Source organism: Neofelis nebulosa, chromosome 16 (genome assembly GCF_028018385.1).
Source record: "Neofelis nebulosa isolate mNeoNeb1 chromosome 16, mNeoNeb1.pri, whole genome shotgun sequence".
Taxonomy (NCBI): domain Eukaryota; kingdom Metazoa; phylum Chordata; class Mammalia; order Carnivora; family Felidae; genus Neofelis; species Neofelis nebulosa.
The window spans coordinates 37,572,589-37,598,856 of record NC_080797.1 but is presented as its reverse complement, the minus strand read 5'-3'; the positions used below and the strand labels follow the sequence as shown (position 1 = coordinate 37,598,856).

General features: G+C 51.4%; 1 protein-coding gene, 1 long non-coding RNA gene and 3 other non-coding genes across 5 annotated transcripts in view; 3 read left to right on the top strand and 2 right to left on the bottom strand.

Moving 5' to 3' along the window:
* Window positions 1-50: 50 nt before the first annotated feature.
* LOC131497967 (uncharacterized) lies at window positions 51-5,715 on the top strand. Its single transcript, XR_009255235.1, has 2 exons — window positions 51-153; window positions 5,119-5,715. It is a non-coding gene; the product is annotated as an uncharacterized LOC131497967 (long non-coding RNA).
* A 924-nt stretch (window positions 5,716-6,639) lies between these two features.
* Window positions 6,640-6,711, bottom strand: TRNAC-GCA (transfer RNA cysteine (anticodon GCA)). The gene has a single exon. It is a non-coding gene; the product is annotated as a tRNA-Cys (tRNA).
* Window positions 6,712-9,283: 2,572 nt separating this feature from the next.
* Window positions 9,284-9,355, top strand: TRNAC-GCA (transfer RNA cysteine (anticodon GCA)). The gene has a single exon. It is a non-coding gene; the product is annotated as a tRNA-Cys (tRNA).
* Window positions 9,356-10,966: 1,611 nt separating this feature from the next.
* On the bottom strand, window positions 10,967-11,038 carry TRNAC-GCA (transfer RNA cysteine (anticodon GCA)). Its single transcript has one exon. It is a non-coding gene; the product is annotated as a tRNA-Cys (tRNA).
* A 727-nt stretch (window positions 11,039-11,765) lies between these two features.
* LASP1 (LIM and SH3 protein 1) overlaps window positions 11,766-26,268 on the top strand; it is a 39,221-nt gene continuing 24,718 nt past the window's right edge. Inside the window, exons 1-2 of the mRNA XM_058704725.1 lie at window positions 11,766-11,992; window positions 18,682-18,776. Of these exons, the coding sequence (XP_058560708.1) occupies window positions 11,924-11,992; window positions 18,682-18,776 (164 nt within the window). The 5' untranslated portion in view covers window positions 11,766-11,923. The remainder of the gene's footprint in view (window positions 11,993-18,681; window positions 18,777-26,268) is intronic.

Here is a 26,268-nt window from a genome sequence, read left to right as displayed (position 1 = left end):
CAGGGCGCAGTTTTATTACGTAATAAATGCTGGACGTAGGGTTAAGTTCTCGCGGCGAGGTGGGCGGTGTCGGCGCTGAGGGCTGCTGGAGCGAGTGACGTCCGGAGTCTCCTTTTTAAGAAGTCTAATGTAGTCGGGAGCACAGAAACATTGGTAAATTTACCCAACAACCTCTTTTGAGCACGTAATATGCGTCGGGAGCTTCGCTGGACCTTAGAAGTTCAGAAATGATTGATTAAAAGGTTCTGTGCTGTGTAGGGGCCCCCGAAGAACACAGGGCGTGGGGGACCGAGCGAGAAAGCTCTAAACGGTACCCTTAGGATGTGGTATTGAAAAAAAACTGCTGAAAAAGAGATGGCGAGTAAAAATAAACAAATGTGAAAGTTCCCTCCCCCCTCCCCCAAAAGGATGTGGTATTGGGAAGAGCCATTCTAGCGCTGCAGATAATCCCGTGTGCGGTGTGTGTGTGTGTGTGTGTGTGTGTGTGTGTGTGTGTGTGTGTTTGGTTCCATACCCATTTGTATTTTAGGGATCCTGGTATGTCAGTTACCCCTTTTATAGCTTCAACCTCCCCATTCTGGCCTCTTTCCTTCTGTTGATATATTCAAATATTAATTGAGCACCTACTTTATGCCAGGTACTGTCATGGGCATACATTAGACTACATCAGGGGAAAAAACAGATAAATGATTCTGCTAGGGTGGCAATGACAGTGGGTATTAGTAAACAATAGATACAATAACTGCAGTGTATAGTGTGTTAGATGATGCATAGCATGGAAAAGTAAAAGAGCAAGGTAAGAGGGATCAGGAAGTGGGTGGAGGGGCAAATTGTAATTTGAAACAATGTGGTCAGTGTGGGCTCCATGGGAGAAGCTGATATTAAAGCAAATAAGATTATTTGATATTAGATTTTAGGTGAGGGAGTTCGCAGGGAAGGGCAGTACAGATAGTCATGAGCCAGTGAAGGCTTCCTAAGGCATGAGTGTCCCTGAGATCACTCTAAATGAAGCTAGACTGTGGGAAAGGACACAAAAGTTACAAGTAAGGAGATGTGCTGGGAAGCTCTTGCAATACTCAGGAAAGAATGATGGTGATTTGGACTAGAGTGGTAGCAGTTGAGGTAATGTAATGTGGTCAGGTTCTGGATGTGTTTTGGAGGTACAGCCAACAAAATGTGGGGCATGAAAGAAAGGAAGGAATCAAAATGTCTCCAAGGCCTTAAAACGTCTGAGCAAGCTGAAAATGGCCTTGCCATTAACTGGCTTGGGGAAAACTATGGGGGAACAGATTTGGGGGTTAAGAACTGGACTTCAATTTTGGACATGTTAAGTTAGATGCCTATTAAACGACCAAACAAAATTCAAATAACAAGTTGGACACATTAGCCTGGAATTCTGGAGAGAAAGATCTATAAATTCGGGAGTTGTTAGCTTATAGGTATACAGTTGACCCTTGAACAATTCAGGGATTAGAGGCTCTGACCCCTCCATGCACTCAAAAATTCATGTATAACTTTTGACTCCCCTAAAACTTAACTACTACTAGCCTACTTGACCAGAAGTCTTACCAATAGCATAAACAATTGATCACATATTTTGTATGTTGTATGTACTGGATTCAGAATACTGGGTTCTTAGAATATAAGACAGAAAATAAAATGTTATTAAGGAAATAGTAAGGAATAGGGGTGCCTGGGTGGCTCAGTCAGTTAAGCAGCCGACTCTTGGTTTTGGTTCAGGTCATGATCTCATGGGTTTGTGAGTTCGAGCCCCACCTTGTGCTCTGTGCTGCTGTTGTGAAGCCTGCTTGGGATTCACTCTCTCTCCCACTCTCTCTGCCCCTCCCCCTCAAATAAATAAACTTAAAAAATAATAATTTAAGAAAATCATAGGGAAGAAAAAATACATTTACAATACTACAATATATATATTTTTTAAAATGCGTATATAAGTGGACCAGTGCAGTTCAAACCCATGTTGTTGAAGGGTCAACCGTGTCTAAAGCCATGACAGTGGATGAGATCATAAAGAAGTAAGGATAGGGGTACCTGGAGCAAACGACTCTTGATCTTGGGGTTGCAGGTTCGAGCCCCATGTTGGATGTAGAGATTAATTCAAAATAAAAAAAATCTAGGGGTGCCTTGGTGGCTCAGTCGGTCAAGCATCTGACTCTTGATTTCAGCTCAGGTCATGATCTCATGGTTCGTGAGTTCAAGCCCTGCATCAGGCTCTGTGCTGATAGTGTGGAGCCTACTTGGGATTTTCTCTCTCTCTCTCTCTCTCTCTCTCTCTGCCCCTCCCCCACTCACATACACAATCTTGCTCTCAAAATAAATAAATTTAAAAATCTAAAAAAAAAAAAAAGTAAGGATAAATAAAGACCATGAGCTAAGCTCTGGGGCACTTCAACATTAAGAAGTCTATAAATCTGTACATTTATAAATCTCTCTTATCACTCTTAAAATGCCTTCAGTTGATCCCACCAACTTCTCTAGCTACCAATTTTTCACTCTCTTTCACTTCTCAACCAAATTCCATGGGTTTCTGAATATATGATTTCCTTAGCAAATGTGTCTCTCTTGATAAATGGAACCACCATCCATCCAGGTGTCCATCTGAGGCTCTTAGCCAAGTCCTTTTCAGGTTGCCTTCTAAAGGTCTGTTGTAGGGGTGCTTGGCTGGCTCTGTGTAGAGCATGGGACTCTTGATCTTGGGGTTGTGAGTCCAAGCCCCATGATGGATGTGGAGATTACTTAAAAAATAAAAAAATATAAACAAACAAACAAACAAACAAATAAATAAATCTTAGGGGCACCTGGGTGGCTCAGTCGGTTAAGCGTCCAAGTCTTGAGCTCAGCTCAGGTCTTGATTTCAGAGTTGTGGGTTTGAGCCCCCCATCGGGCTCCGTGGAGCTTGCTTAGGATTCTCTCTCTTCCCTTCCCAGGTTCATGCTCTTCTTCTCTCTCAAAATAAATTTTTTTTAAAAAAAAAGTGTCTGTTGGGGTGCCTGGGTGGCTCAGTCAGTTAAGCCTCTGACTTTGGCTCAGGGCATGATCTCGAGGTTCGTGGGTTCGAGTCCTGCTTCGGGCTCTGTGCTGACAGCTCAGAGCCTGGAGCCTACTTCGGATTCTGTGTCTCCCTGCTCCTCCACCACTCGTGTTCTGTCTGTCTCTCTCAAAAATAAATAAACATTTAAAAAACAGTGTCTGTCATGTCTATCCACTTCTTTCCATCTCCTCTAGTCCTGCTATGGTCCATCTCTTACTTAAACTACTTTTGAAGCCTCCTAGCATACCTTCTGACCTCTATTTCTCCCTCTTCCACCCACGCACTCATGGCCAAGAATCATTTTTCAGAAATACAAATATTACAATGTCACTCTCCTGAAAATCCTCCAGTGGTTTCTAGTGCTCTTAGATCAAAGTTAAAATCCATATGGTGGTCTACTAGGCCCTGACCTGGCCTCATCCTACCTTGTCAACCTTATCTTGCACCATGCTTGCTTTTGTTCCAAAGAGTTGACATTTTAGTCCCAGATACTGTCCATGCTCCTGAATACCCACAAGTCTCACACATGCTTGGAACACTCTACCCTGCCTACCCTCATCATGTACATCATGTCTACTAAAGTTCAGATTTCAGTTTAAATGTCTCTTAGGGAAATCTGCCCTGACCCCCATCTTAGGTCAGGTCCCCCTGTTGTAAGCTCTTTTGACATGCTGCATTTTTCTTTCATACTATTTTATTTTTATTATTTAATTTTTTTAATGTTTATTTTTGAGATAGAGCGTGAGTCGGGGAGGGGCAGAGAGCGAGGGAGACACAGAATCTGAAACAGGCTCCAGGCTCTGAGCTGTCAGCACAGAGCCCGATGCAGGCCTCAAACCCACGAACCGTGAGATCGTGACCTGAGGCCGAAGTCGGATGCTTAACCGACTGAGCCACCCAGGTGCCCCTATTTTTATTTTTTTTAATGTTTATTTTTAAGAGAGAGAGAGAGAGAAAAAAAAGAGAGAGAGAGAGACTGTGTGAATGGGGGAGGGGCAGAGAGAGAGAGAGAGAGAGAGAGGGAGACACAGAATCCGAAGCAGGCTCCAGGCTCTGAGCTGTCAGCACAGAGCTGGATGTGGGGCTCAAACTCACAAACCGTGAGATCAGGATCTGAGCCGAAGTCAGATGCTTAACCGACTGAGCCACCCAGACATCCCCCTCTTTTTTTTAATTTTTAAAATGTCTTTTATACTATTTATTACAATTCATAAATATACATTTGAAGATTTTTTGTTGAATGGCCCCTCCCCCCAACTAGTCTATAACTAGTCTATAAGTTGCATAAAACCTGGGTTCATGTTCTTTTTTCGTTCAACAGTATATCCCGAGCACTTAGGATAGGGCCTCACTCAGTAAATACACGTTGATTGGTTGCTGAACAAATGAAGAAGTTGATCTCAATCATCTCCATATGTCAGCATCCTTGCATAAAGGAGCTTTCATTCACTTACGGCAAAATTAGAAATATTTGGAATATATAGTGTTTCTTATAAAGTTACATTTACTCAATTTAAAGGACTGCCTATTATTCTGGAATTATCTTCTTTTCATCTTTTTTGGTGTTAAAAATATTTCTTACAACCCTATATCAGCTTTCCACCCTGTTGTGTGTGTGTGTGTGTGTGTGTGTGTGTGTGTGTGTGTAATTTCAATGGTCCATGAAAACCAAAGGCCTGGGAATGATTAATCTCTACTTCCTTATTTCTTGCATGCACACATTCCTTGAACTCCTGTAATCTAGCTTATGTCCTCACTACATGACTAAAATTATACTAGAAATTATATATGTTGAAAAATTATACTAGAAATGTCACCATGACCTACTTGTTTTCAAAATCCAAGGACACTCCTCAGTCTCTATCCTACTTGACCTCCACAGCATTTCACATTGTGACCATTCCCACCTTCTTAACACTCTTCACCCATGGTTTCCATGATGCTACTAACAATAGAAGTTACTATTTATGGAATGTTACTGAGTACTAGTCATTGAGTTAAGCATTTTACTAGAATGTGACTTCTTGGATCCTCCCAATAACCCTCGTATTATTATTCTCACTTTACAGATGAGAAAACTGAGAAATAAAAAGGTTAAGCCATGTGTCCGAGACCACATAGCTTGTGAAAAGCAGAGCTGAAATACCACCCCAAACCTGGCTGATTCCAAAGCACAGGCTCAAAGTCACTATGCTCTCTCCTCCTGTACTTCCCTGGGTGATCACGCCCATCCTGAGAGCTTCAATTGTCATCTCTATGCTGATCACTTCCCCCATCTATATCTCCAGCCCAGACATTTCTGCTTAGCTCTAGCCAATATATGGAATTGGTGATTGGGATACTTTTACCCCACAGGCTCTTCAAACCTGCCAGGTCCAAAACAGAAACCATCATTTCCCCAGGAAATCTGCTCTTCTGCCTGTATTAGTTTTCTTTCCTTTTTATTTTTTTAAGTAAAGTCTACATGGGGCTCAAACTCACAACATGGGGCTCAAACTCACAACCCCAAGATCAAGAGTCACATGCTCTACCAACGAAGCCAGCCAGGCTCCCCTGTGTTAGCCTTCTAAATAGGTGCTACCACCAGTGTCTGACCATAAGATTCCATTGCTTAAAACCCTCTGCTGGCCCACTAGTGCTTATACAATAAAGTCCAAGCTCCTTAAGCACAGTATTGGAGTCTTTTCCTGAAATGGCTTTCCTCCTCTCTGGGCTCATTTCCTATCACCTTGCCTTTTAGACTTCACTCTCCAGCAACACCATATGGCTTAGGATTTCGGGATTCTTGCCTTATCCTCGTATTCTTCAAAATTGTGCTCGAATGTCATCTCTTCCCTGTGCCATCTCACAACCCCAGCACGCTCGCCCCTGAGCCACCTCTTTACTCAGAGCAGTGGTTCTCAAATTTTCATCTGAAGACCCCTTAACATTCTTAAGTTATTGAGGGCCCCAAAGAGTTTTTGTTTATATAGGTTTTATCTATCGATATTCACCAGACATTTAAACTGTGAAATGTATGTAAGTATTTTTTAATGCACTTATGATAATAATAAGTCCATTGCCTTTTAAAAATACTTAACGTCTTAAAATGAAAAATAGCTACTTTTTTCCAAACAGTAAGAGTGACTTTGCTTTACCTTCTTCTGGAGATCCCTTTAATGGCTGGCTTAATGAAAGGCAGCTTGGATTTTTATGTTCCCGCACTTATTCTGTTATGATAGCACATCATGTAACTTCTGGAAAACTCTACTGTAACCTCATGAAAGAACAAGAAACAGGTAAATAACGTATTATACGATTACCTTTTCTCTTGCTAGAAAGGGCCTCAGAGACTCTCCCCACTCCCCAAAAAAGTCCCCAGGCCACCATTTGCTATCCACTGATCCTGGAACGGTTGCAGACAGCACCAGCTTGTATGATAACTCCTTTGTCTGCATGTTGACTCAGGTATTATAGAACCTGAAATCCACTGTAGTTTATATTTGCTGTATTCCCAGGACATTCTGCAGAATGGACAAGATACCTGTGTGGTTAGTCATTGTCCTTTTCCTACTATTTTGATGGTAGTAAGGCTTAAAAGTAAACATGGCAGGGGGCACCCGGATTTGAACCGGGGACCTCTTGATCTGCAGTCAAATGCTCTACCCCTGAGCTATACCCCCCTCTGCCAAAGATGAAGGGATTATACCTTAATTGTAGTGTTCACTGACCAGACTTCTCTGGTGATTGATAGCGGTTCAGTACCTATGATTGACTGAACCGATGATTTCAAGTTTCCCAGGGTGATACAAAGAACCAAGGGAAGATTCTTCCGAGCAGTGCCATCCTCCCTGTGTGCAACCTGAGCTGCACTGAATCCCCCAGTCCAGTGCTGTGTGCAGCAGAGGAAGTGCTTCCCTTGCCCTTTTGACCCTCTCTGCTCCTGTACCAGATGAGCTTCTATTGTCTCAGTTCTCAGCATCTTCAGTCATTTCCTCTCCCCCTGCTTCTTCAAACATCAACAGGTTTCCCCTAGGTTGGAAAGCTCTTCCTTTAGCTGTGATTGCCCGTCCATTTCTTCTTTCTCACTACCAGAGAGTCGGGGACTTCATTTCTTTATCCAGCACCTGTGTCTGCAGTTCCGCTACTCTGCATCTGCTTTCTCGACTGCCAGTAATTTTTTCCCCTTGGAGTACGGATCTTGTTTCTCCAACTAGACTGTAAGTTCCTCGAGGGCAGGGATCACTTTACACTCGTCCTTGTATTCCCCCACAGTAGTTGGCACAGCGCCTGGTTCACTATAAGCCTAGTTTGTAGTTGCCAGCCAAACCACAATCCTAATTAAACTCAACTCTCACATTGATTACACCAAACTGGCACCCAAGCAGCTGAATTTTGTTGGAGGAGAGCTCACGAGTCCTGTGTCAACTCATCAATCTCAAAATACCCTCTCTGGTATTCCTGCACTACTGGCTGACTAGGTTCACTTTCTCACCAAAATGACTATTTCACACACTTTCTCCTGTCTCAGACCTTCCATATTGTCTCTCTCCTCACCCTCTTAGCTGAAGAGCTGGCCTCTTCCTTCTTCGAGAAAATCAGAATCAGAAGTAGTGCTGTGCTGGTAAATGGCTGACAACTGGCTTCAAAGGACCCGATTTACAGCATTTGCCAATTCCCATGGCGCAAATACTCCCACCTGCCCATTTCAAGCTACCAACATGAAGTAAGGATGGAAGCAGAGATCAGAGGGTGAGAGGTTCTACCTTGGCTTTGAAGATGGAGGGAGGGGCCATGAGCCAAGAAATGCAGGTGGCCTCTGGAAGCAGCCGAAGCCAAGGAAACGGATTCTGTGCTAAAGCCTCCCAAAAGAATACAGGCATGTCAACCTGAGGTTAGCCCTGTGAATTTGATTTTGGAATTCTGACCTCCTGAAGTATAAGATAGTAGATTTGTGTTGTTTTAAGGAAATAAGTTTGTGGTGATTTGTTTATGGCAGCAATAGGAAACAAATACACTGTTGTAATCTAAGATACTACCACCATCTCTCACCTGCACTACTGAAATAGAATCCTAACCTGTCTCTCTGTGTCCATCTTTTTCCTTTTCTTTATTGTGGTAAGAACACTTAACATGAGATCTACCCTCTTCACAGATTTTTAAGTGTGCAAGACAATATTGTTAACTATAGGCACAATGTTGTATAGCAGGTCTCTAGAACTTACCCATTTTGTGTAATTGAAACTTTACACCCATTGGTTAGCAACTCCCCGTGTCTCTTTCCTCATCCCTGGCAACCACCATCCCACTCTCTGCTTCCATGAGTTTGACTGTTTTAGGTACCTCATATAACTCAGTGTTTGTCCTTCTATGATAGGCTTATTTCACTTAGCATGATATCCCATGTTGTAAAATATTGCAAAATTTTCTTCTTTTTTAAAGGCTGAATAATATCCCATTGTACGTATTCTCTATGCAGTTCTTGAGTCCCTAAACATCTTCCCCACAGCAGTGTGGGTGATGATTTCAAATCCCCGCTCAAAAGTGGCCAAAGGCTGGCTTTTCATCCATTTGGGATAAAATCCAGACTCCTTACCTTGGACTATAAGGCCCTCTATGGCCCTGGCTAACTGTCCAGCTATGTTGAATTGCTCTCTCCTTGTCCACCTCTCCAACCTCTCTGGTCCTGGCGCCTTTGCGGTAATCATTCCCACTGCCTAGAATGCCCGCCAACTGTCAGGTGCCCAAATGTCTCTTTCACCTCTTCCAGATCTTAACTTTCTAGTGTCCAGTTTGCCTTCATTAAATTATAAACTCGGCGTGAGAACAGACAGCGTGTTCTGCACCTAAAGTGGGGTAGTTGGGTCCACTAAAAGAGGGAGCGACCACTAGAGAGTGTAGCCAGCGAAGGTTTCTCAGTGGTGTCTTGGTAGCTGATGTTTGTATTCTTTTTAGAGAGACCAGGGAAAAGGATTCCCTATCTGGTTTTGCAAAAGGTTGTTTTCTGACTTCTTTGGGTAAAGAGATGGGTGGGATTGTGGATACAGAATTGAGCCTATTTTGAAAAGGCAGAATGGTACCTGAGTTCACGTCCTTTCAAAATGCCGTGTCTTCTATTGGTGTTTTAGTTTTGCTCCTCCTTATTAAAAATTTCAGTATTATCTAGTAAGAAGAAACCAACTTTGAACAAATAATATTCAGGATGAAAATTTTAGGATTGCAGTAAAAAGAATTTACCAAGCTCTTACCAGCAGAGGGGGTATAGCTCAGTGGTAGAGCATTTGACTGCAGATCAAGAGGTCCCCGGTTCAAATCCGGGTGCCCCCTTGGCTACCTTTAAGTTTTTCACAGTCAGGTATAACCCAGACATCTAAGGGTTCTCTGAATCTGAAACTCTGGAATCCTTGTCTCTTCTACTTGGCTGATTTCCCCCAGCAAGTACTTGTCCCTTGTACCTGAGAAACAAAGAGCAACACCCCGGAAGTTGAATAGGGATTACTTTGCCAAGCCTTACTACGTACCCCAAACTCGTGGAATCCCTGTGGGTAGAAAGAAGACGCAGAACTATTTTCCTGAGACTGTTCTGTTCAAGATCTATTGGTTTAATGTTATAGTTTCTTTTTGGGTAACAATGGAGTGCCCGGCCAGGGCAATATTATTTTGCTTAGTTCATACTCTGAATTGAGAGGACTAGGGGAAGAGAGTCCAAGTTTGGAAGGTTTATCTATGTGGTCACGAAGTTTAAGACCCAGGGCATAGAGAAGATAGGTCAAAAGTAGACGGCGTTCTCTTTCTTTACATTAGCTCAAAGGCAGAGCTTTGGTCTGATCAATGTACAGGTGGTAAGTTTGAGGCCCGGTGTCCAGGAAAGGGGTGAAAAGCTGGGTATTTCTTGGGACTGGGCTTTGCACCAGGACAACAGTCTCCATGTCCAGGCTCTTGACGCTTCTCAGTTATGGGAGCCATTAGGAAAAATGCACTCCAGCATTCCCCCGGGGCTCCAAAGGATGACACAACCAGATTCCGGGTTTAAAATATCACAGCTGCCCCCTGACCCAGGCAGCATGCCTCTCCCTTTCTCCTTTATTTTTCCTTTTTTTGGGCAAAATCTAGTCAAGGGGGATGCCATTGCTGCTTTAATTCTTACTATTTCCCTGTGGCCCAACAGTGATCTGATAACAGATATCTGTCCCACCTTCAGGTTGTGAAACTCGATGGCCTCCTATTACTAGTTCAGTGGTTCTCAAAATGTAGTCCCCCCACCACCAGCAGCATCATCACCCAGGAACTGGTTACAAATGCAAATTCTTGAGGTCCCACCCCAGGCCTACAGAATCAGAAACTGGAGGTGTCTTAACAAGCTCTTCTGGTAATTCTGATGCACACTCAAGTCTGAGAGTCACTGCAATCGTATATCAGTTTGCATCCGGTTGTAACTTTATTTTTGTAAATTAAAATGAGCCTATGGGTGTGCCTTCGCCATTTTGACATATTTGAAGCGCTTTTGGGAAGGGCAAACACAACAGGTCTATGACACCGTTAATAAAGAAAGCTGGAGAAAGGCTTAATTTGTGGGTTTCCCTCTCTTGACCAACTCCCCCATCGGAAACGGAAAGCCAAAATCGGGGAGTAATCGGTCAGTAATCCCCTGACCCTGGCGCCTCCAACTGCCTGACACATGTGAGGCGGCTGGCTGGCGGCCGCCCCAGAAATCCCGACACTTTGGGCGCAGCTTCTTGTACTTGATTTGTGCGAACATCCACTCCTCCTTCTGCTGGGTACAAAGCAAAAGCGAAAGCTTTCTGCTAACGGTTGGAAAATGAGGAAGGCATTTTACAAAACTCGACTTTCTGTTTTCTTTTACTCTAGGATCCAATGTTAAGAGTAGATCCAGTAGTTTGTTAACTACTTTACCACAGAGTGAAGGAAAAGCCACGAAGGGGGCACCCGGATTTGAACCAGGGACCTCTTGATCTGCAGTCAAATGCTCTACCACTGAGCTATACCCCCGCGCCGCTGCTGCGCTTGGAGATGGCTCTTTTGGATGCTAAGACACTGCTACACTGAGGGTAGGGAGAAAGAGTAAGGGGAAAGGAATGAAGGAAGAAAGGGGGCCAAGGGGAAAGCAGAGGTGTCCGGACCCGGAGAACCCCGGGAAAGCTGCAGGGCAGAGCGCGGGAAGGGTAGAACTAGCTCGGGCTGCGAGGCGCAGTGTCCCGGCGGTAGGAACGGGTTCCGCCCTACGAATGTGGAAAAGGATGTGGGGGGGGGGGGGGGGGGAAGGGAGGCTGAGGGGCGGGGCAGGGGCTTCCCGTTCCGTCCGCAGGTTCACACCAGGTACCTACGGGCACAAAGGAAAGTCCCCGAATCTGGTGAATCCAGTCGGGCGTTCCGGAGCGTTCCAGCCCCACCCTAGACGGGTGCGAGGGATTTGCGCGCCTCTCTCTGCCCGGGCTCCCCAGATGTGCAGCCAGACCGGCTCCGCGCCGTCTCCAGTGCCAAAGGGCCCCTGGCCTCGGGGCGCGCCTCCTCCGGGCACCTTTTGCTGGAGAGCGCCCGGGCACGCGGGACCCTTCCGACGCACCTAGACGCGCGCCCCCGGCCCCGCAGCCCTCCCCGGAATCCGCCCCCGCGCAGCCCCACGTCGCCCGGGGAGCGCGCCGCCCGCGCGCGCCCCTGTCCGCGCCCGCGGCGCGTCCCCGCCCCGGTGCAGCCCCTCCTCCCCGCTGTGTTTATTAGGGGAAGGAGGGCGGAGGCGGAGGCCAGTTCCCTAGCTCCAGCCGCCGTCGTCGCTGCCTGTGTAGTTGCAGCCGCGGCCGCCTCCCGCCAGCTCGCTCCGGGGAAAAGAGAACGCGCGCGAGCTCGGGCGTCCCCGCCCCAGCCCTTCCCGGAGCCATGAATCCCAACTGCGCCCGGTGCGGCAAGATTGTGTACCCCACGGAGAAGGTGAACTGTCTGGATAAGGTGAGCCCCGAGATCGGGAGACGCGTCGTTGCGATCCCCGAGCAATGCTCCAGATTAGGGGAGGAGAGAAGGGCCGGGTCTCTGCCGCCTCATCCCAGCGATCCCGGGAGGAGGGAAGGAGGGCGGTGTCACAGGGTATGGGGACAGACCCCAGTCTGGAAACCGGGAGATCTGCGGCAAGGCGAGGAGTCCGCGCGTGGCAGAGGGCCACTACCGGAGAAGAGTGGGCTCTGTGCCCTGGGGCTGGGAGGACGGAAGAGGAGTAGGGAGGCCAGGCCCCGGGGTGGGGGAAGGTTAGGGGTGCAGTCCCGCCCCCTAGGGCCGGGAGAGTGAGAGGAGACGGCCGCTCCCTCTCCCCGGCGCGCTGAGCGCCAAGTAGGCGGAAGCGCGGGGCGCTGGGGGAGGGGGAGGGGGAGAGGGAGGGGGCGGCGGGGGGGGGGGCGGGGCAGAGGCTGGGGGGCCCAGTGAAACCTTCAGCTCTGGCCGCAAATGGCCGGACTTCATGGCTTGGAGACTGGGGGGCGGGGGCTACCAGCCGGCGAATGTTGCATCTGGTGAACTGGGCTTCGGATAAGGATCCGAGCCCCTCTGTGAGACCCCTTTTTTTGGACGACCTGCACCCCCCTCGGTGGTTCAACGCTTAATGGACTAGCAGCAGACCTCCTCTATAGCTTCCCAGCCCCCACCTCAAATTAGAAGCCAACTCCCGGGGCTGGGCTGCCCAGCCAGAGCGGGGCGGGGTCGGGTGCTGGAGTAGGGTGGGTGGGGGTGCTTTGCAGAGATCTCCTGAAATTGTGCTCAGAGCCTGAGACTGGCTTGTAGAACAAAGAGCTAACTTTTCAAAGCAGGTTTCCCCAACGGAGGGTGAGGTTGGCTGAGTTCAGGGGAAGCCGAGAAAAGGGGGAGGTGTTAGGAAGAGGGGAAGGTGGCCTTCTGGAAATTCACGGTCCCCTGGGGGCCCTTACGCGTCGTCTCTCCCATCCATGCTGGACTTGTTCATCTGGTTGCTATTACACTTTTGGAGGGGGGCGGAGAGTAGAACTGGGTGTTTCCAGCAGTTTGGGGTAGGTTCCGGTCTTTTAAGCTCCCTAAGATACTAAGGCGATGCCTCCCCTCTGCATCTTCTCCCCACTCTGGAGGAGAAGCCTCTGTGGTTTTGTCTCCCTCCTCATCATGCCTTTTGCCCACCTCCCAAAGCTGGCTCCAAGTCCAAATGTTCCCTCCTAACTGTCTGAACTGGCAGGGGTTGGGGGGCATGGGATGGAAGAGGGGTACAGAAGTCTGGGGCCAACTTCTTCATTGCACACCTGGAGCCAGGGTTTATTTGGGAAAGGATAGTTCATTGGATACTTTTGGTCTCTTCCCTCCCCTTTGGGATTGACCCTTTCTCAGTGATCTTTAGCCTCTGAATCAGGGAGATGGGATTGTGTTCCCAGGTCCTGAAATACATTTGAACTTGCTCTTGGGGGAATCGAGTGTATAGGGCTGCTGCTGTTTCTCTGTCTCTCCTGGTCTTGGCTGGGCAGGAGGAGAGGAGGGCTTATATCATGAACACAAGCAATGTGGGTGCTGACCTTCCCAAAGACCATGCCAGCCTCTGGAGGGCAGGACTTGAGCTTGGAGGCACTAGCTAAAGAACAGACTGTCCTTGCATCTGGGATTTTTACCTTCCCCTGGTGGGGAGGGATTTTGGCCTCTGCATTTCATGTGCCTCTCTTATTCTCCATAGTCATGGACTGGGAAGAGGCTGTGGGCTCTTTCACCTGTATAAGGCAGAAGCAACGTATGGTGGAGGGATTATTGGGCCAGGAGTTGGGAGACTTGATCCTAGTTCCAGGTCTGCTCCCACCAGCTTTATGAATGGCTCTAGGCCTCAGTATTCACCATCTGTCAGATGGGTATGAATGATGTCATTTCCTTGGAGGTGGGACAGTGTACTAAAGTGCCCAGAAGGGGATGTGGTATAGGCTGTGCCCTCCCTATCTTTCTGGGATAGTCGGTCCAGCCCCACATTCAGCTCCCTCGTAAAGTCTTTTGAGAGTGCTGTGTGCCAGAGGGGAGAGGGTAGTGATCCCACAAAGTGCCTTCCCCTGGGGGTTCTCTTGTCCTAGCTGGAAGAGGACATTCAGGCAGGTGGGGGCAGGTGGGGTTGCCCTGGGAAGGAGGTTTTTTTAAAAAGCCCCGTGAGGGGCTCAAACTCACGATTCTAGGGTAAAGACCTGAGCTGAGATCAAGAGTCTGACGCTTGACTGTCTGAGCCACCCAGGTGCCCTTCCTCCTCTTTTTTTGAGCTCTCCTTACAGGAGGTGGCCCTGGGGAGACCTCACCCCCTGCACTGAGCAGGAGGCCTAGAATATTTAGGTATCAGACCTGTTCCATGTAACCCTCCCCAGGCAGTAAGGACAGACACTTGGACTAGGGACCTGGTGCCCAGAGGACTGAGACCTGGGAGGGGGGAACATTCAGTTCCATAGGTGTGGTTGCTAACCAACTTCCCAAGGCCTGCCATTTTATAGGAGAGAGTCAAATTAGACTCATTTCACTACGATTTCCCTATGGCACATAGCTCACGATGTGACCCAGAGCACAGGCCACGTCCTTAGTGTTAGTCTTTTCTCCTCCCTGAGCCTTATCTCCCGAAGGCTTAAGTGGGTAAAGGCCATGTCACCTCTGATGGCCACCCTGCCCCCAACCTGCAGTACCCAGTATGCTGTGCACGCTGAATAAATATGTATTGCTGATGACGATGTTTGAGGAAGGAGGTCGAAATGTGCTTCCCCAGAGGACTTCTGGGCTTAGAGTTGGGGGGAGAAATGGGGTGACCTCATTCACTCATTCATTCGACAAATATTTATTGAGCACCTGCTTTGTGCCAGGCTCTCTGAATGACTGCCACAGGAACGTTTGGGGAGGAAGAGAGTCTGTGTCTTGACACGTCCTCTACATTTTGAGAAGGGTGGAGTTTTGTCCCCAACCCTGTTGGGAAGCATTTGTATCCGGGGACCTGTGCACTGTCTAGAATCTCCCCTGGCTTGCTTTCCCAGGCTCCTGAAAACAGGTGGAGATATTCAGGAAGGCTAGAGGACTGGTAGGCTGCTAGTTCCCCTGGAATGCTTTTTTTTTTTTTTTTTCTGGACTGCTTCTTTGGGAGGGCTCTCCTCCTCTGGTGGTCTGAGCCACCCCTCCACACCCCCAGGGGGCAGCAAGGCAGAAGGCGGCTGGGCTAGACACAGAAGAGGAGGCAGGTCCATGAAGCCGTGGTGCCCCATTTTCCCAGCTGAACCCCACGATCACTTTGTGATCATCCGTTCACAGGAGCTACTCCTTATTGCGACGTGTCAGCTTCAGTCTTCACAAAACCGATGCGATTGCTCCTCTGAATTATGAACCCCCTAAACGGAGGCTCAGATAGGTCATGCGGCTCACTCCCCGCTCACCCAGAGCTGTGAGCAGCCGCTTCCCCTACCTGCACCGTGATTCCAGAGGGAGAGTGGCTGGCCCAAGCCTTGACCAAGTATGGAGGACCTTGCTTCTGCCCCCATCAGCCTCCATTTGCCTTTCTGTGGAGTGGGGTTTCAGTGGAACGGGTTGTAGTTTTGGAGCTGTGGGTGAGAGCGTGGAGGGCACTGCCGGTGCCTGGAGATGGGCTGAGAGGGTTCTTATTGGCACTGGACATCTGGGTTTTGTGACTAGGGAAACCGTGGACTCCCAGGGCAGCAGGAAGGATTAGAGTTGCACGCCCAAAGGTGTACTTTGCCCCCCGCCGCCTACAGGCTCAGGAATGCATCTGTGAAAACTTCTTATCTGGGGCCTTCGGGAAAAGGGGGTGCTCTTGCTCTGGGACAAGGCCAGTGGGGCAAGGGAGGGAGGCAGACAGGTCCTGGTGGGGCCGTACTGACTTATTTCCCTGTGTCATTCACTGGACCCGACTGAAACAGGGATGGGGTTTCTTTCCTCTTGGGGTACCCTTGGGGTTCCCAGCCCAGGCTTGGCCCACAGGGACTGTTGGGTGACTTGTCATCTTCTGTTCCCCCTTCCACTCCTCCCTCGCCCCGCTCCAAAGAGGACACAGTAGCGGGAGCTGCCGGATTTTCTTTAACCTTGGAGCCCTCCTCTAGAGAGAGGAGGGAAGTGACAGGAAGCCGCTATCAGTGCTGGGCTTGGAGCCTGGAACTGGGTCATCTCATTCCTGCCACCACCTCCACCCCGCCCCTCTGTGAGACCACTTTCCAGACTCAGAGACTGAGTTCAGTAGTGACCCTGAAGGCACTCGGTCCCCTCTTGTTTTCATTATTCTGCTCCTGAGCCCCATGTAAGGGAACAGGTGACTACTGCCCCAGCCTTTAATGTGTTAGCTGAGAGCAAGGGGTCTTGGGGTGAGGGGGGAAGAGCTAATGATGGAAATGGGCCCCATCCCTTCATGGGGGCCCCCTTCCTCCAAAAGGCAGCTAGGAGGTTTCTTGTGGAACCTCCTGCACCCCCAGCCTGGCCAGTCTGCTCTGCCCCCCTTCCCCAGGGGCTCAGCTCCAGGGTGGGGACCTGGCCATCTGCTAGGGTAGGGCTGTCTCTTTCCTTGTGTCTCCCCCAAGTCGATCAGGAGGCAGCGTTGGAGGTCCCCAGTCCTAGGACAGTGCATATTCCTGCATATGTGTGTGTGAAAGTGGGTCATGGTCCGGATTCCAGAGAATGTTTTTCCTGGCAGGCCCCTGAGGGGGTGGGGGGGAGGCGGAGGCCCAGGCAGGGGCCTGTGCAGCTAGGCAGGCAGCGGCCAGCAGACTGGGTGGTGACAGGGCTGGGGCACTCTGCCAGCACCTCCCAGGCATTGGGGGAGAGAGAGGGGCTGTGACTTTGGGGGCTGGTGGGGGCCGGGACTACCCTGTTCTGGTCTGCCAGCCAGGTTGCATGTGCTGGGTTTTTGTACGGAGAGGAGTCTGGGATGGGCCCAGGTTGGGGTGAGGGCCAAGCTTACGCCAGCCGTGCCTTTGCTTCCAGACTTCCAGCTGGCCATCTTCCCAAAAAAGTGGTTCTCCTATCACTTCATTTACTATTCCAGCTTTGGAGAGTCTCCTCGATAGGGAAAGTACCCTGTTAGAAGGTGATTACCCCCAAATTATCCCCTGGTCCCTGGTTGAAGTGGGCCAGGGTCGAGGAGGTGGTATCCCAGCTTCTCAGCTTCCTTTTTTCTGTCCCCTCTTCCAAAGTGTCCCAGAAACATCCCTTGGCTGGGCAACACATTTTGAAAAGCCCTGTCTTGGAGGGATTCCTTAACAGATGACTACGAACCAGCCCTGTGCTGGGCACCTTCGCAAGTCTCCCTGGGCTCTTCCCTGGCTTCCGGCCTCCTTCTTTGAGGGGTCAGGAGTGTCTTCCTCTGACTGCTGGGAAATGGGGCTGAGACGGGCCAGCCAGGTCACCAGACAGCCCGGATTCTGGGGTCCTGGAAGCTGGACTCCAGGTTGGTGTTGATCCTGGGCTGCCGGGGGGGGGGGGGGGGGGGGCGATTTCTATATCCTTTGTGTGGGTTTGCCCGAGAATCAGCATTTCTCAGGATGGGAGCATTTCTGTTGCATCCGTCCCCCTTCCCTCCTGGTCTTTGGCTCTGTTCCCCTTGACTGGCCCCCCTGGATTGGTCCCTGGGTTTTGCTGGAGTCTTACCCGCATTGTAGCTGTGGTTGGGCACAGGGAAGCCCCACCTGCTTCCCAGCACACACAAGCCTCCACCCGGAGCTGCTGAGCCCCCTCTGCTGGGTTTGTACCTGTCATGGGGCCCAGCACCTAACATTCGAGTACTTAGAGGGGGCAAGCGCTGTGCTGAGTGTCTTACAGGTGGTTTCTCATTTGCTCCTCATTATTGCTGATACTCTTTTCAGACATGAAGATGGCTGGGAGGCATACGCCCTGACCAAGTTCACACAGCTAGTCGGGGTGGAGCTTTGATGCCCACTGTGGGGGATGTACCTCCAAGCAGAGCTCTGTAATGCCTCAGAGGGAGAGCGGCTGTGGGGGTCCTCTCGTCCCAGTTATCTGGGGCTGGGAGAAGGGGAAGGGAAGGAGAAAGGGTATGAGTGTGGTGGCTAGAGCTTGGGGCACCCACCCCCCACCTGGTCACGGGTCCTTCGAAGTGGGAGGTATGAGAGCTGGAGCAGCGCCAGGGGCCCATGTGTGGCGGTCCTGGAGCGAGAGTGAGGAGTGCCAGGGTTTCGGCCCAGGGGCCTGGTGGCCGGCCCTCCTCCCCTTCTCCAGACCCTGTCAGGCTGCGGGGCTGCCCCTCTGAGTTCAGCAGCTGTGGCTTCTTAGCAACCCTGGGGCAGCTTTGCATAAGCAATGAGGCTTCTGGTGGTGGTGGTGGTGGTGGGGGCGGGGGGGGGGGCAGCAGGAGTGGTCGGGGAGGTGGGGCCATCCTTCTGGGGACAGCTTGCCACTGTCAGAACCGGCCCCTTCCACGCTCACCCTTAGTGCCTGCCCGTCTCCTGCTCCTGACAGCTCAAATGGCTGACGGGCGGGGAGTGCGGAAGGGAGGAGAATGTCAACGGCTGCCAGAGCCTGTGACTTGAGATGTCCCCGGCTCACCCCCGGGGTGATTCTGTGTTCCAGTCCCTGGGAGGGAGGGCTCCTTCCTAGGGCCCGAGTGCCCCTTCCCGAAGTCCTGGTGTCTGATGGGTGTCCCCCCTCTGTGCCTCTGTCCCCAGTTCTGGCATAAAGCATGCTTCCACTGTGAGACCTGCAAGATGACACTCAACATGAAGAACTACAAGGGCTACGAGAAGACGCCCTACTGCAACGCGTGAGTCCTGCCTCCCTCCCTAGCTCTTCCTTGTGTTCTCACGATGTTGCCCAGCACTTGCACGCTCTACCTGAGAAGCGTTCAGCGCGTTTAGTCCTCACCCCGGCTGGATGAAGTAAGGGCTGCTGGTGTGCCCATTTTACAGGGAGGGAAACTGAGGCTCGGGAAAGGAATATTCTTCCCCCAGATCACACGGCTAGCGAGAGGCTGGTTGAAACCCAGCCAGGCAAGCATGTTCTTCCCAGTGCACCCTGCTGCGAGAGAGGGCCCAACGCGGTCCTTCAGGAAACAGTGCTCTCTCTTACTTACCCCCCGCCGGAGGGGCTTGGGGGGGCTTCTGGCAGCAGCCCTTCCTGGCGTTCATCTCTTGAGAACTGAGGGCAACGTGAAGGGGTGGCTGGGCCTGGGGCAGGCCTCTTCCTGCCGGTGAGGGAAGCCGTGGAGACCTTCATGTCTTTTCCAGTGGAGTTGGCTGGGGCTCTGTTCCTTTCACACTGGGACCCGCAGCCTGTCCTGATGCGGGGAGGCGGGTAGAGGTGGGGTCCTCCATCCAGAAGGACACCCCTCTCCCATCCCTTGCAGTTCCGGAGAGTGCACCGCCTTCTACCTTCAACTTGACGTCATATGTAGCAAGTGTAAACTCAGTGCAGGTCCACGGTATATGCAGGACCTCCCAGCCACCCTGCTAGTGAGGGCTTCAGAAGGTCAAGTCACTGAGTCACGGCAAAATCCATATTCAAAGAAATTCAGGATCTGACTTGCGACTAGGAATTTCTTTGGTCAGGAGGCTCTTCGCGGCAGAATCGCTGAGGAAGGGAACACTGGGACTTGTCGAAAGGGGTGGGGGGCTTAAACACCCTTGTAAGGCTGCCTCTCCCTCACAGCACCCCCAGTCCCCTCCTGATACCCCAACCTCATCATCCCTGGGGGTTTGAACATTCATCAGGCACGGGTGCCTGCCAACTGCTATATGCCAACCTGTGTCAGGGACTGGGAAAGGAGATTTCTTAAAAAAATTTTTTTTCTAATGTTTATTCATTTTTGAGACAGAGCGTGAGTTGGAGGGGGGCTGCATAGAGAGACGGAGACACAGAATCTGATTCAGGCTCCAGGCTCTGAGCTGTCAGCACAGAGCCCGGTGTGGGGCTCAGACTCACGAACCACAGGATCACGACCTGAGCCGAAGTCGGATGCTCAACCGACTGAGCCACCCAGGGGCCCCTGGGAAGAGAGATTTCTAAATGACAAAAATCTCAAGCCCAAGAAGCAACCTGGATATTGTCCTTTCTGGGAGGGATTGGGCACTGGGAAGGCTGCCTGGGGTAGAAGGAAGATCCCAGCTCTCGCCTGGCTTTTGCTTCAGCTGCCTCCTCTCTTCTATTAGCTTCCACTGGTCCTCTCCCCCCTACCAACCCCTCCCACCCCCCAAGGGAAATGGGACATTCTTAGAATTCTTACAGGCTCACACAAGCCCTGATTCTCTGCCACTTCCTCCCTCTGTTGGGGAGCGGGGTGGGGTTCAATAAAGCCAGAGGCCCGGGCAGTGTAACCCCTTCATGGCTGGACCACTTGGAGCTGGATTCTGGGCCCTGAGACTCCTTTGGGGGCAGTTTCTGAGCCTCGGCCCCACCCGGCAGAAGTCTGGCTGAGCCACGTCTCTTCCTAAGACTCTAGTAGCCTAGCATTCAGTGAGCATTGGGAGTTGGTGACAGCAGCCAGCCTTGTCCTTGTTTCTCAGCGTTTTCTCAGCCTGATGCCCGAGTCCTAGGCTAACTGTTCTCACCCTCTTCTGGGGAGGCTGCGGTAAGTGGGGGTGGGGACTCCTGGAGGTGTTGGGGTCTCTGGGGGCGGTAGAAGATGAAGCACCTCTCCCCGGATGCTGCTTCCACAGTGCCCAGGCAGAGGCTCCTGTCTCTGCCCTGGCCCCCAGCCAGAGAAGCAGACTGGCCTCTCTCTGTTTCCCCAGGCTTTACCGCCCCAGCCTCTGCCCTGCCCAGTTGACCTTTGGCCCAGCTGGGATGTTACCTCGGAGGACTCAGAGGACTCTGAATGAGAGCTGAAGCTCTGGGGGGATGTGTGGCCCGACTGTGTCTCAGGCTGTGTCTCACCTCCGCTGGGAGTGGGCAGAGTAACACCCTGCCCGAGGCGCTCACACTCCCTCAGCCAGCGTCTGCTAGCAGTTGGTCCGGACCCAGCAAGCCTGACGAGGTAATTCCAGGATAAGCCAGATGTAGTAGGCTCGGCCTGCAGGGAGCACCCTCAGGGCCTGTCTGAGCTTCAGTTTCTCCATGGTTACACATTCCCACCCAGGGATGCTGGGCCCCTAGACCAAAGAGTACTGAGCACCTGCCACGTGCCAGGCACTGTGCCCACGTCCCCTCTCATTCCTTCCTGTTTGCTTTCTGCCTCTGGCCCCATCCTCCAGTGACATTCAGGTTCCTGAATCTTGGGGTTTGCCAGGGTGTAGCTTTGCCCCCACCCCCATCCTGGCCTTGCTTTGTGGACCTCAGGCCTGGCTTCCCTCCTTCTCAGAAGTAGCGTCTGCTCAAGACCCACGGGGGCAGGTGATCTCTCCCCGCCCTTTGCCAGGGAGTTGGACCCCTCCCCCGCTCAGTGAGCGAGAGTGTATGAGTTTGTTGTACAGGGAGGCTTCTGTGTTCTGCCTCTTTCTGGCCAGTCCCTGAGTCAGGATCTTGCAGGGGGTGGTCAAGAGAGAGCAGAGGGCTGTCAGTCATTCCCCGGTTGGCTTCTCAAGACCGAGATTTTAAAATGTTCCGGAAAGGGACTGTAAGCAGCCAAAGGGCCTCTTCTGTTTCTCTCATTGCACTAGGCTTGTTTTAGGGTTAGGCAGCAGAGAGAACCCACGCTAGATCACAGCCAGCCTGCTGGGCCGTGATGGACCCCCCGCAAATGTACCCTTAAACACGTGCCTGCTGCGGATCCAGACACATACGCTTTCTCCTGGTGTGGGGCCGGGGAGAGATGCCAGGGAGTCAGACTGAATAGGTTGCATCTGTGTCATACTTCCAGGCACAGCCGCCCAGGCATTGCCATGGCAAGGGGGAGGTGCGCCTTTCCGCTTTTGCACAATGGCTCGTGGTACCAGAACCACTGTTCCTCAGATTCTTTCGTGAAACGTCTGGGTGGAGTGAGCCTGCTCCCTTGGGTTAGAGGAATATTTACACCCTCGATTATTTGTTTTGTAAACCACATTTTCCGAAAGTGGGGCTCATCTGTCCGCGTGCACAAACCTGCCCCTTTTCCTCCATGCAAATAGTGTGGGAGTGTGGAGGTCAGAGGTGGGGTGGGGGTGGGAAGAAATGTGCCTGCGCCCTCCTCCTTGGGGGCCACGAATCAGTGCAGGCTGCACACCCGAGGCAGAGTTGCAGACCAGGGGAACCAGGTTTGGGGATATCAAGTGTGGAGGTGGACATGGGTCAGGGAAGAAAGGGGGAGGCGCTCAGTTGCCCCCTCCCCCTCTTCACTGACTACAGGTTTCGGGGTCCATCCTTCACAGTTTCCTTGAGTTGTGTGATGCGGGGCTGAGGAGGCTGGAGATGGCCCCGGCACTGGAGAACAACTTGACTGTGGTCCTGCTCCTTCCCTCAGGTCTCAGAGTGTGGGGTCTGGGTGCTCAAAACGTCTCTGGATTCTACCAGACTGTGTCGAATCCCAGCTGCTCTTGGGGATGGGGTATTGGTGGGCAAATCTAGGACTGGGGTCTGGGGCTTTCCCACTTCCCTCTTTCCTGCCTCTGATTGGGAAAAACGGGATCAGACGTGTCAGGAAGTAGGTGTAGCACCCGGAGTGGGAGTGAGAGGCGGGTATGTGATGTGTGTTTGGGATGGGGCGGCAGGTTCAAAGGGGCAGCCACAGTGGCCAAATGCAGTCTCTTCCCCCGCCCCCACCCCGACTCATTCCCAAAGCCTTAAATCCAGAGATGTCAGGGCCTCAAGGAACCTCAGAGATCACTTTGTTTCTGAACGAACCCGTTTTATAGATGAGGAAACTGAGGCCCAGTGTTTCCATGCCTTACCCAACTTGGCAGAATTATTTCTCTTTATGTATTGCCATCAGGGACTGGTACCAGCTTTGATTTTGCATCTTGCAGCCTGAGGGCTGGTAAGTCCCTCTTCAAGTCTGGCCTCGATCCTTCTGGCTGCTTGTGTTTTTCCTCTGGTCAAACAATGCTTCCTTGTTGCTTCCTATCCCCACCATTTCAGCCCCTCAGGCCTGGGGGACTGGTAAGAAACTGGGTTAGAAAGGAGCCCTCCCCGCCTGCCCACGGGCAGTGTTCCCAGCGGGAGAATCAGCGGCTCCTTCCAGAGGCAGGATGTAGGGGCTATTTTTTTTTTTTCCTTTGGTAAAACCAAAGGCTCCTTGTTGCTTTTGTTGATGTATTTTTGTTCCTCCTTGAACAAAAAGCTGTGGTTTTTGAAGGGGTCCAAGGCTGGAAGGGGCAAGGTTGCTTATAGAAAGGGGGTGCTGAGCTTTTGGGATCTCTGGTCTATTCTGGCTCAGCCTCTGGAATGCAGCTAATGGCAGGAGCAGGAGTGGGGCTGTGCCTTATATGCTGTCCCTGTCACCAGTAGCAGGAGCCTCGATATCCTTCCTCCCTGTCCTCAGAGTCCTGAGCCGGAAGGTAACTCAGAGGTCCTTAGTCAGAGGACCCTTCTCCTGCATCCCTGCGCATCACTGTCTGCACTCTTGAGACACCTGCTTTGGAAAAGTTTTAATTAAAGGAGGAGGTGGCTTCTGACTGAGACCCCACAGGGTCTCTCTTGACGCTCCCTCTCCGACTTGGCAACTGGTTGGGTTTGAAAGATAAAGTACTTTGTTCTTCACCCACCCCGCTAAGCACATCTTTCATTTCCCCAGGGCTCTCTCCCCCTAGATAGCCGGGCAGCTGTGGTGGAGGGGAGTGCACTGGGCAAGGTCTTTGTCCTAGACGCTGAGCAGCGGTTTCTTTTTCTGTAAAATGGGCACAATGATAACGCCTGCCTTTTCTAACCCAAAGCCTTGTGGCAAATCTCAAGAGACGATGTGCACAGGATACAGTCTATCAAGAAGTCACTCGGTATGCCTGTAAGTTCTCCCGGAGGTCTAGGCTGCTGCCCACTGCTGCCTGATTACCCTCCTGGTCCCTGTTCTTGCCCTCATGGATGCTAGGTCCCTTTCCCTGCGCCTACCCACCACCCCCCCATCCCCGGCTTCCCGTCCTAGTGAACTTGGACTGTGTCCATGCCTCTCTCTTCCCCAGAGCAGCTGATGCTGCTGTCAAGGGTGGGGAGGGGCATCGGCAGAGGGCCCACTGCCTGGAATAGTTAACAAGGGGCTGGGTTCAGGCTGGCCCACAGACGGGACAAAGAGCAGCTGTGCTCTGCACCAAGCTCCAGGTAGGGTTGGGACACCCAGCTCTTCCCTCATTCCCTCAACCGTGATGCAGTCTGTTGATGAGGCTGGGGTTCCGTCAGGGTCACTAGCTGGGGTGGTAGCCCCTTGTCTGCCTCAGCACCCACACTGGCACACACACACCTCCATTCATCCCAACTGGGATCTGAGGGTAGCGGGTGGTGGTGGCGGGGTGGAGGGGGGGGTAGCTTCAACCTGAGAACAGAGAGGGAGGGAAAAGGTAGAATTCCCAGCAATTGTTTCTGGAAGGAGGTCAAATCAGTTGCAGCCCTCTTGGAAGGCAGTCATGTTGGTGGGGGAAGGGCACAGCACCGATGTTTGTGCGTCCTTCCTTCTGAAACGCACCCGTGGCACCTGTCTTCCTCACCGACATTGTCTATAAGGATCCTGCATTCACGGCCTCCTGGTTTTGGCCCTCATGAGCTACTCCGTAGCTGAGGACACCCTTGCTGTCTGCGCCTCTTCCCCCACCCCCACAGACTCTCTCTGTCTTCCTGCTCTGCCGCTCTCCTGCCTGGAGCTGAGGATGGGGTTGCCATGGGAACCTGAAGCGCAGTGAGCAGGGGAAGGGAAAGAGAGGGTTGTCTCGCCAGGGCTGGGGGCTGTGGGGAGGGGACAGGGTTGACCCAGTAGGAGGAATAGATGTCTGCCTGCCTTCTTCTGGCTTAGGGTTGGGGCTCCGGGGGGCAGGGTAAGAGATTGGAGGTTCTGGAGCTCCTCTTTAATCTAGTTAATCTAATGCAGGATTAAAGTCTCCCCCACGTCCCCCCTTCCTGCCAGATTAAGCTGCATGAACATCTAGGCTGGTCTCCCCTCCCTTCTGATGCGATTGGTGCTCTGGCTGTCGGGGGCTAAAACCTGGGGGTCATGGTGTCTCCAAAGAGAGGGTGATGAATACCCGACAATCCCATCCAGAGGCACTCGCTGCCTGTTGGGAGGGTCTCCTGATGCCCTTCTGGTGGCCTGTTGGAGATGTGTGAATGTGGCCTGGAATGTGGGCTGTTATGCATGGATCTTCTGGCTCCAGTGGCTACGGGAGGTGCGTCACTGCAGGGGGCCCATCTATGTATTCATCGTGTGTGAGGAACAACACAGCGTGTATGCTGTAGGAGCCTCAGAACTGCAGTGGGGGGGTGGGCGGTGCATGTCAGGTGCACGTGTCTGGCTGTCCTTGGGCCACTGGAACAGGAGCTCCATTTTAACCTTGTACATTCAGGGGGTGCCTGAGTGGCTCTGTCCCTTAAGCAGCTTTTTTTTTTTTTTTAATTTTTTAAATGTTTATTATTGTTTAAGAGACAGAGAGAGGGGCGCCTGGGTGGCGCAGTCGGTTAAGCGTCCGACTTCAGCCAGGTCACGATCTCGCGGTCCGTGAGTTCGAGCCCCGCGTCAGGCTCTGGGCTGATGGCTCGGAGCCTGGAGCCTGTTTCCGATTCTGTGTCTTCCTCTCTCTCTGCCCCTCCCCCGTTCATGCTCTGTCTCTCTCTGTCCCAAAAATAAATAAAAAATGTTGAAAAAAAAATTAAAAAAAAAAAAAGAGACAGAGAGAGACACTTTTTAATTTTTTTTTAACGTTTATTATTGTTTAAGAGACAGAGAGAGATGCAGCATGAGCGAGGGAGGGGCAGAGAGAGACAGACACAGAATCTGAAGCAGGCTCCAGGCTCTGAGCGGTCAGCATAGAGCCCGATGTGGGGCTTGAACCCGTGAACTGTGAGGTCTTGATCTGAGTTGAAGTCAGACGCTTAACCACCTGAGCCACCCACACGACGCCCCAAGCGGCGGACTCTTGATTTCAGTTCAGGTCACGATCTTGTGGTTTGTGAGATTGAGCCCCACGTTGGGCTCCATGCTGACAGTGCACCTGCTTCTGATTCTCTCTCCCTCCCCCCACTGGCGCTTGCTCTCTCTCAAAATAAATCAATAAACTTAAAAAAATTTTTTTTTTAAATTAACCTTGTACATGTAGGCAAATTAGAAACCCCAGGTTTGCAGATTCGCTCCAGAGCACATGTGTTTGCTGAGCCTGCCAGCCTTCCCCCCCAGGTGCTAAGCAGTGCTATCTCAGAATTGACCTTTCAAG